The sequence below is a fragment of the Grammomys surdaster genome, unplaced genomic scaffold (genome assembly GCF_004785775.1).
Source record: "Grammomys surdaster isolate TR1022 unplaced genomic scaffold, NIH_TR_1.0 125368, whole genome shotgun sequence".
Classification (NCBI taxonomy): domain Eukaryota; kingdom Metazoa; phylum Chordata; class Mammalia; order Rodentia; family Muridae; genus Grammomys; species Grammomys surdaster.
In genome coordinates, this window is record NW_021620240.1 from 309,415 (window position 1) to 318,958 (window position 9,544).

The window sequence follows — 9,544 nt, forward strand, 5'->3', positions numbered from 1 at the left end:
GTCCAGAATGTGTATTGTAGGTCCAGTCTATGTGTTTTCTCTTAAGTCTATATGTTGTCTGTCAAGTCTTCATGCTATCTAGCCTACATGCAATTGATCATTTGTACAAGAACTTTTGAAGTTGATGTGCATGTATAGTTTTAGAGAAATCAGTAACTGAGACAGTCTGTGAGAGTGGATCACCCAGGCTTATTTGCTTTGTGTAGACATTCATGTCTTGGGACCATTTGCTTGGAAAATTTTTTTTCCAGCCTTTTACTCTGAGGTAGTGTCTGTCTTTGTCACTGAGGTGTGTTTCCTGTATGCAGCAAAATGCTGGGTCCTGTTTACATATCCAGTCTGTTAGTCTATGTCTTTTTACTGGGAAATTGAGTTCATTGATGTTAAGGGCCATTAAGGAATAGTGATTGTTGCTTCCTGTTATTTTTGTTGTTAGAGGTGTAATTATGTTTGTATGGCTATCTTCTTTTGGGTTTGTTGAAAGAAGATTACTTTCTTGCTTTTTCTAGGGTGTAGTTTCCCTCCTTGCGTTAGAGTTTTCCGTCTATTATCCTTTGTAGGGCTGGATTTGTGGAAAGATATTGTGTAAATTTTTTTTCATGGAATATCTTGGTTTCTCCATCTATGGTAATTGAGATTTTTGCTGAGTATAGTAGCCTGGGCTGGCATTTGTGTTCCCTTAGGGTCTGTATGACATCTGCCCAGGATCTTCTAGTTTTCATAGTCTCTGTTGAGAAGTCTGGTGTAATTCTGATAGATCTGCCTTTATATGTTACTTGATCTTTTTCCCTTACTACTTTTAATATTCTTTCTTTGTTTTGTGCATTTGATGTTTTGACTATTATGTGACAGGAGGAATTTTCTTTTCTGGTCCAATCTATTTGGAGTTCTGTAGGCTTCTTGTATGTTTATGGGCATCTCTTTCCTTAGGTTAGAGAAGTTTTCTTCTATAATATTTTTTAAAGATTTATTTATTTGGTTTATGTATATGAGCACAGAGACACACTGTCGATGTCTTCAGACACACCAGAAGAGGGCATCAGATCCCATTTACAGATGGTTCAGAGCCACCATGTGGTTGCTGGAAATTGAACTCAGGACCTTTGGAAGAGCAGTCAGTGCTCTTAAATGCTGAGCCATCTCTCCAGCCTTTTCTATAATTTTGTTGAAGATATTTACTGGCCCTTTAAGCTGGAAATCTTCACTCTCTTTTATACCTATTATCCTTAGGTTTGGTCTTCTCATTGTGTCCTGGATTTCCTGAATGTTTTTGGGTTAGGAGTTTTTTGCGTTTTGCATTTTCTTTGACTGTTGTGTCAATGTTTTCTATGGCATCTTTTGCACATGAGATTCTCTCTTCTATCTCATATTCTGTTGGTGGTGCTTGCGTCTTTGACTCCTGATCTCTTTCCTAGGTTTTCTATCTCCAGATTTGTCTTCTTTTATGATTTTTTTTCAATTTATGAAAGCTTTAATTTATTCCCTCCCCAAAGACAATCAAAGCGGGTGAAAGGTCAAGATTTTACTGTCTTCATAACAAAATCGGCTTAGAACTGGATCACTTGGCCCTTTCTCTTCTTGTCGCCTCCCAGTTCAAAATGCTTGCACCTCTTAATAGCCAGCATCCTCTTAGATCTGCAGTTGGGCTCGATGCACTCCGGTCGCAGCACGATCTTCTTTGTAGTTTTAGCCTTTTTGCGGAAAATAAGCTTAGTCTGACCACCATAGCCACTCTGTTTCCTGTCATAACGCCGCTTTCCCTGGGCATACAAAGAATCCTTGCCTTTCTTGTACTGGGTCACCTTGTGGGGTTGGTGCTTCCCACATTTCTTGCAGAATGTCCAGCAGGTCTTAGGAACGTTCACCATGTTGACAAGAGCGCTATCAGCTCAGAAAGAGAGAGGAGAGCTATGATTTCTTTATTGCTTCTATTTTTAAATCCTGGACAATTTTGTCCAACTCCTTCACCTGGTTGGTTGTGTTTCCCTGTAATTCTTTAAGGGATTTTTGTGTTTCCTTTTTAAGGGTATCTACCTGTTTATCTATGTTCTCTTGTATTTCTTTAAGGGAGTTATTTATGTCCTTCTTAAAGTCCTCTATCATCATCATGAGATGTGATGTTCTAAATCAGAGTCTTGCTTTTCTGGTGTGTTGGGGTATCCAGGGCTCGCTGTGGTAGGAGAACTGGGTTCTGATGATGCCGAGTAGCCTTGGTTTTAGCTGCTTATGTTCTTGCCCTTGCCTCTTGCCATCTGGTTATCTCTGGTATTAGCTGGTCTTTCTGTCTCTGACTGTAGCTTGTCCCTCCTGTCAGCCTGTGTGTCAGCACTCCTGGGACACCAGTTCTCTCCAGGAGGAGTTTGGGTATGGAGAGCTGTGGCACAGGGTCAGCTCCAGGGCCCTCACACATTTCAGATTGATCTCTCTAACTTAAATCTAGTTCTCTGCAGATGTCTCCACGGCCTGGGTAGCTTGTTTATTTTACCACTCAGCAATATTTTTTCAAGGGCAGAACCACAGTACATCAACTAACTTATTATGAACAGCATTAGAACAGGAACAGAACTATGGGGATTTCAAAGGTGGACTGAACACATTTTGCATTATGAGACATCAAAACATTATGGTTTGACTCTGAAAGGTCCCCACAGGCTTGTGTGCTTGAACACTTGGTCTCCAAGTGGTGACACTTATTTTGAGAGGATGTGAAAACTTCAGAATGGGGGTGTAATTACTAGTCAGGGTTTTCTAACTAGTTTCTCCTCTGCTCCATGGATTTATTTATTTGTTTATTTTTTAATTCACTATATGAATGCTCTGTACACCTGCATGCCAAAAGAGGGTATTAGATCATATTATAGATGGTTGTGACCCACCATATGGTTGCTGAGAATTAAACTCAGGAACTCTGGAAGAACAGCCAGTGCTCTTAACCTCTGAGCCATGTCTCCAGCCCCTTAGTCAGGGTTTTCTAAGAGAACAGAACTGATAGGATAAATATATATTTATATATGTGTATGTATTAATTTATAAAAACATATAAACACACATATACACATACATATAAAGGGGATTTATCAGACTGGCTTACAGAATGTGACCAGATGGTCCAACAATGGCTGTCTTACCACAGAAAGGCCAAGCACCTGGTGGCTGCACAGTCTACAAGGCTAGCTGTCTTGGCAGTCTCAATCTGGTGCTGAAGGCCTGGAGACCTCTTGGAGCTCTGCTGGTCTTCACTGGACACTGGAGTCCTGAAGGAGTTTGTGTGCAATCCCAGCTGCATCGATAGGATAGATGAACTTGCTACAGAGAGTGAGGGCAGGGAGGAAAAAGACAAGTTTTCTTCTTGCATGTCCTTTTCTGTGGATTGTCATCAGAAGGTGTGGCCCAGCTTTAGGATGTGTGTTCCTGTGTCAAATAATATGCTTAAAAAAAGTTCTCACAGACGTGCCCAGCATTTGGGTTTTAGTTGATTCCAGATGAGTTCAGGTTGACAACAAAGATTAGCTACCACAGGGAGTCTAGCTGGGAGAAGTAAGCTCGACCTGGTTCTGGCCTTTTCTGTTCATGGTCCACAGCAATGGAATGAATCTTCACCCACACATTCCTGTGCCTCCCCAGCTCCACTTCGCCTTCTGCACCATGATGGACTGAGAGCCTGAACTTTCCCCTGTTAAGTTGCTCCTGTCATATTATCTGGTTGCAATGATGCAAATTGTAATTAACATCCTCACTGAAGGACCATTCAGTTGCTTCAGAGCTCCAGCAATGTGAGTGGGGCTGCTATATCACGACATGTACAGGTCTGTGTATAGTTTCCAAAACATTTAGGTTATAAATACCAACAAGTACCATTGCTGAATCATTTAGTAACAGTGTGTTTAATTTTGTTAAGAAACTGATGGCCAGCCTGGCATGATGATTCATGCCTCTAATCCCAGCAGGTGACAGGCTGGTCTCTGTGAGTTCAAGGCCAGTCTGGTCTACAGAGTGAGTTCCAGATGGCCTTTTGACTATTTTTATTTTATTTATTGCTGTTGTTATTGTTGTATTGTTCTATAAAGATAGGATTTCTCTGGTAGGGTGGCCCACTGATCCATCTCACGGCCTAGTTCCTGCCTTAGAGACCCTCTTACTCCTGGGACTCCTTTATTACCCCTCCTCCCAATTAATCTATGTCCACTACACTTCATTTATTTATCACTTATTTTTTGAGACTGGGTTTCTTTATGTAACAGCCCTGGCTGTCTTGAAACGTGCTCTCTAGAACAGGCTGGCCTCAAACTCAGAGATCTGCCTCCTAAGTGCTGGGATTAATGGCATGCGCCATCACTGTTTGGGTATACAGAGAAACATCTACTGATGAACCACAAAAAATATTTTTTAAAAGAGGATCTTTTCATGAATGACCTGTAACTAAGTATATAGTTCAAGCTGGTCTCAAACTCTTTTTTTTTTTTAGATGTATTTATTTATTTTATGCATATGAGTACACTATTGCTCTCTTCAGACACACCAGAAGAGGGCATCAGATCCCATTACAGATGGTTGTGAGCCACCATGTGGTTGCTTGGAAATGAACTCAGGATCTCTGGAAGAGCAGTCAGTGCTCTTAACCGCTGAGCCACCTCTCCAGCCTTGGTCTTAAACTCTTGACAGTCCTCTTGTTTCAGCCTCCAAAGTGCTGGGATTATGGTTATAGGCCACAAAATTGGACATAAGAAATTTCTTTTAGAGATGGAGAGATGGCTCGTAGTTATAAGCACCTCTGGCTGAGATTTCAGGTTTTTTTCTTTTTTATTCTATAAAGGACTCAGGATGTAGCAGATAATAAATGATTCATATCTTGCTTCCATTAACAACATTTTAGTGTTTAAATTATATATTTTCTCTTCCAAGTAATTTTTGAGTGAAAAACCATGTTTACAAAAATTATTTAGGCTTATGACTAAACTTCCCTATTTGGAGGGTTGACTTCATTTCATCTCTTGATGAGTTCAGAACATTTCCCACAACCAGAGGAGACACAGTTCTCAAACCTAAGCGTTCTCAGAAACGAGTTCTGGTCTCTCACATGGTCACATGACTCCAGGCAGTGGTGAGCTTGGACGTGCACACAATAAGTGAGTCATAGCTCTTTGCTGTTGATGCAGCTTTCACCCCATCCCTTTGTCTCATGTCATTTAATACCCAGGACCTTACGCCTGGTAGTCAAGCTTTCTGTCACTAAGCCACATTCCCAGGTCCCTGGTGTCCTTTTTAGTTTTGCGTAGGTCCAACTTCTTTTGCTTTCTCTGTTTTTTGAGGGGGTTGGTTGGTTGGTTGGTTGGTTGGTTGGTTTCGTTTCGTTTCGTTTTGGCTTTAGTTTTTTGAGACAATGTCTCTATGTTGCCCAGACTGACCTAGAACTTGCTAAGTAGACCATGCTGGCCATGAAACTTGCATCTATTTTTGTTTGTTTGTTTTGTTTTTCGAGTCAGGGTTTCTCTGTGTAGCCCTGACTGTCCCGGAACTCACGCTGTAGACCAGGCTGGCCTCGAACTCAGAAATCTGCCTGCCTCTGCCTCCCAAGTGCTGGGATTAAAGGAGTGCGCCACCATTGCCCAGCAAAGCTTGCAACTAACCTGAATTTTAAAAATATATTTATTTATTTTGCATCCCGACCACAGTTTCCCCCTCCCTCCTCCCAGTCCCACCCCTGCACCTCACCTCCACACAACCCCCCTTACTCTCCTTCTCTGTTTTGCTTTAGAAAAAGGCAGGCCTCCCATGGACATCAACCAGCCAGGGCATGTCAAGTTGCAGACATCTCCTCTCCTATTGCAGCTAGACAAGGCAGCCCAGTATGAGAAAAGGGTCCCAAAGGCAGGCCACAGAGTCACAGACAGCCCCTGCTCCCACTGTTAGGAATTCCACAAGGTCAAACTTCACAGCTGTAACATATATCCAGAGGGCCTAGGTCGTCCCATGAGCTGTCTCTGCTTTTTAAGTGCTGCAATTACTGCGCCACTACACTTGGGTACATGCAGTTTTTAACTGAAATATTTCTCCGATGAGTCTTTCCTGTGATACTGTAAGCCTTTCAACTGCTAACAACCCAGATAAACCTAAGTCCCACCCTGTTCTCTCCACAGGAAGATGACATTCGGGGATTTGCTTGTTTGTCCTCAGTCTTTTATTTGTAATACTATAGAACAGCCGTTCTCGACCTGGGGGGTTGAACTGTCCTTTCACAAGGTTGCCTAAGCCCATGGAAAACACAGATATTTACATTACCATTAATAACAGTAGCAGAATTACCATGATGAAGCAACAATAAAATAATTTTGTGAAATAACTTTATGATGGGGGGGCCACTACAACATGAGGAAGTGTGTTAAAGGGTTGCAGTGTTAGAAAGATGAGAACCATGGCTATAGAATAAGCCCAGGCTGCCCATGTGCTAGGCTGGCACTGTATTACAGGCTCACAAACTCCATCGCAACGGCCGCGCTTCAACCATTCTGGGAGCTTGGACACTGCTTTGTTGTGTCTTTGTTGTATCTAAACCTGAGAGTTTTCTAAAATTTGTCCCTCCTCACTCTCCTTAGTCTCAAGCCTGATCTTTGAGCCTTATGCACGAGCTTATGGGGTTTATTTGTTTGTTTATTTATTTACTTATTTTTGATTTTTCGAGACAGAGTTTCTCTGTGTAATCCTGGCTGTCTTGGAACTCACTCTGTAGACCAGGCTGGCCTCGAACTCAGAAATCCACCTGCCTCTGTCTCCCAAGTGCTGGGATTAAAGGCGTGCACCACCACTGCCCAGCCAATTTATTTATTTTGAATGTACATTGTTGTTTTGTCTGTATGTGTGTCTCTGTAAAGGTATCAGATCCCCTGGAACTGGAGTTATAGACAACTGTAAGCTGCCATGTGGTTGCTGGGAATTGAACTCAGGACCTCTGGAAGAGCAGCCAGTGTTCTTAACCTCTGAGCCATCATTCCAGCTCTTTACGCTGTGCCGATTTATGCATATTAGTTTTTCACAAGGTCCATCCTTCCCTACAGGTCAGAGCCTTTTCACCTCAGCCTGTTCTTTCTAGCTCTTACCTCCAGAATTCTAACACGTTTACCAAAGTCCTTCCCGAAAGTATTCTTGAATCCTACAGTAATCATTCTTTCCAGAATTCACTTTGGGATATTGCAACCTCTCCTGTGTTTGAGGAAATGTTTTCAAATCTTGACAATGCTTTGCTAATGCTGTATTAATGTTATGTCATCCATGGAGAGTTGCTTGAAATAAAACGAGCAGTGTGACTCAGTGTCTGAGCACTTGCCTAATACCCATGAGGCCTCACACACACACAGTGGGGGCATAGAAAGAGAGGGAGAGAGAGAAGGAAAGGAGGGACAGAGACAGAGACATGATACAGTAAAGGGGCTGGAGAGATGGCTTAGTGCATACAGTACTTGCCTTGCAAGCATTAAGATGTGCATTCAGTCCCCAGAACCTACATTAAAATTCTGGTCATGTTGGTTTGTGCTTATAATCCTAGCAATGAGGAAGTAGTTCCCTGAGGGTCACTGGCCTTCTGGTCTAGCCTAATGTAATTAATGATCTCCAAGCCAGTGAGAGACCTTATCTCAAAGGAGGTAAACAGTGTTCCTGAAGATGACATGAAGATTGTCCTCTGATCTTCACACATATTCACACACACATACATGTGTGTACAACTACATATTCATTAAACTTAATAACATGAGCTGGGCCTGGTAGTGCATGACTTTAATCTCCGAACTTGGAAGGGAATGATAGGCCTGAGTTCCAGGCCAACTTGGTCTAAAAATGCAACGGCAATGGAAACGCCACCTAGTGGCCACACTGTCTTCCTTGACACCAAGGTTTATTAGATACCAAGATAATTACTGTTTCAAACAGGCCGATTACTGTTTCAAATAGGCCACCATGAGGTCCTAAGACTGCATGGTAGCTCTTTGTTCTGTATCATACATTTGAAACTTAAGTGAAAAGTCATGCTGGGCAGTGGTGGTGCATGCCTTTAATCCCAGCACTTGGGAGGCAGAGGCAATCGGATTTCTGAGTTTGAGGCTAGCCTGGTCTACAGAGTGAGTTCCAGGACAGTCAGGGCTACACAGAGAAACCCTGTCTTGAAAAAAAAAAAAACAAAAAAAAAAAAGAGAAAGGAAGAAAGAAAGAAAGAAAGAAAGAAAGAAAGAAAGAAAGAAAGAAAGAAAGGAAAGAAGAGAAGAGAAAAGAAAAAGAAAAAAGAAAAGCCATGACTACGGGAAGTTACATAAATGCCAGCTGTCATATATCAGACTTAATTTTGTCATCTGATAGTGTGTAATGACTCAGCTGTGAGCGAAATTCCCTATTGAAATTATAGTTCTTCTGGCCAGTATCAGTAGTTTTGTTGACATAATTAGGCTTGTTAATGATTAAACCCAGCTTTACAGCAGCATGGCTTGCTACTGGCAAGATGGAAAAATTTTGTAGGAAATAAATGAAGAATATTTTCTTTAGGACTCACTTTTCAAAATGTTCTTTGAGGAAAATAATCTTCAAGAGAGAAATGTGCTTAAAGTATTTTATTTGTTTAAAAAAGAAAAGAATTCAAGGTCATACTCAGCTATGTAGTAAATTAGTGGCCACTTTTCCTCCTGGCATGGGATTGTTGGGGAGTTTTCTCAGTGAGTAAAAGGGCTTGCTATGCAAGTATGAGGATCTGAGTTCAAATCCCAGAACCCACATAGAAGCCAGATGTGGAGCCAGATGTGGCAGTACACTCCTGTGACTTCAGTGTTCCTATAGCAAATAGGAAGTGAAGACAGAAGGGTCTTCAGAAGTCCATGGGCCAGCTAGCCTGGCATGAGTAGCGACAAAGCAGAGACCCAGCTTAAACAAGGCCAGCAGCGAGGGCTGACACGAGAGGTTGTCATCTGTCCTCCACAAGTGTACAGTGACACACTGGCACTCATACCTACACCCATACAAAAAAAAAATAGTAAAATAAAAACACATGGTGTTCATGGCATATAAATATAAGTGTTTGTTTTATCCACACATAAGGGTTGGCTAGAGGGCAGCTGATCTAGATTGGCACCCAACTGAGGCTTTTCCCTTGTATCTGGCACTTTTTTAAAATCAGTGGGTGCCCCAGCATGTTTCTCTGGTGACGACGACAGTGACAGGTGGCACCAGACAGTGCTTTTTTGTTTTCATTTCTTTTTCTTTTTTTTCTTTTTTTCTTTTTTCATTGTTGTTGTTTTTGTTTTTCGAGACACGGTTTCTCTGTGTAGCCCTGGCTGTCCTGGAACTCACTCTGTAGAGCAGGCCGGCCTCGAATTCAGAAATCCGCCTGCCTCTGCCTCCCAAGTGCTGGGATTAAAGGCGTGCGCAACCACCGCCCGGCTTTTGTTTTAATTTCTTAAATGACGTATTCCTGTTTTATGTATCTTGGTGCTGAGATCTCATTGTTTCTGCCTTCTTTCCATTCTACAGTGTAGGTGTAGAGGTGCATTCTAGCATGAGGGGCCAC

At 42.0% G+C, this 9,544-nt stretch overlaps 1 protein-coding gene across 1 annotated transcript; it reads right to left on the bottom strand.

The window, feature by feature from the left end:
* Positions 1-1,448: 1,448 nt before the first annotated feature.
* On the bottom strand, positions 1,449-1,868 carry LOC114637698 (60S ribosomal protein L36a-like). The gene has a single exon (XM_028785969.1). It carries the CDS (start codon positions 1,866-1,868, stop codon positions 1,548-1,550), a length of 321 nt encoding a protein of 106 aa, XP_028641802.1. The 3' UTR covers positions 1,449-1,547.
* Positions 1,869-9,544: the final 7,676 nt, after the last annotated feature.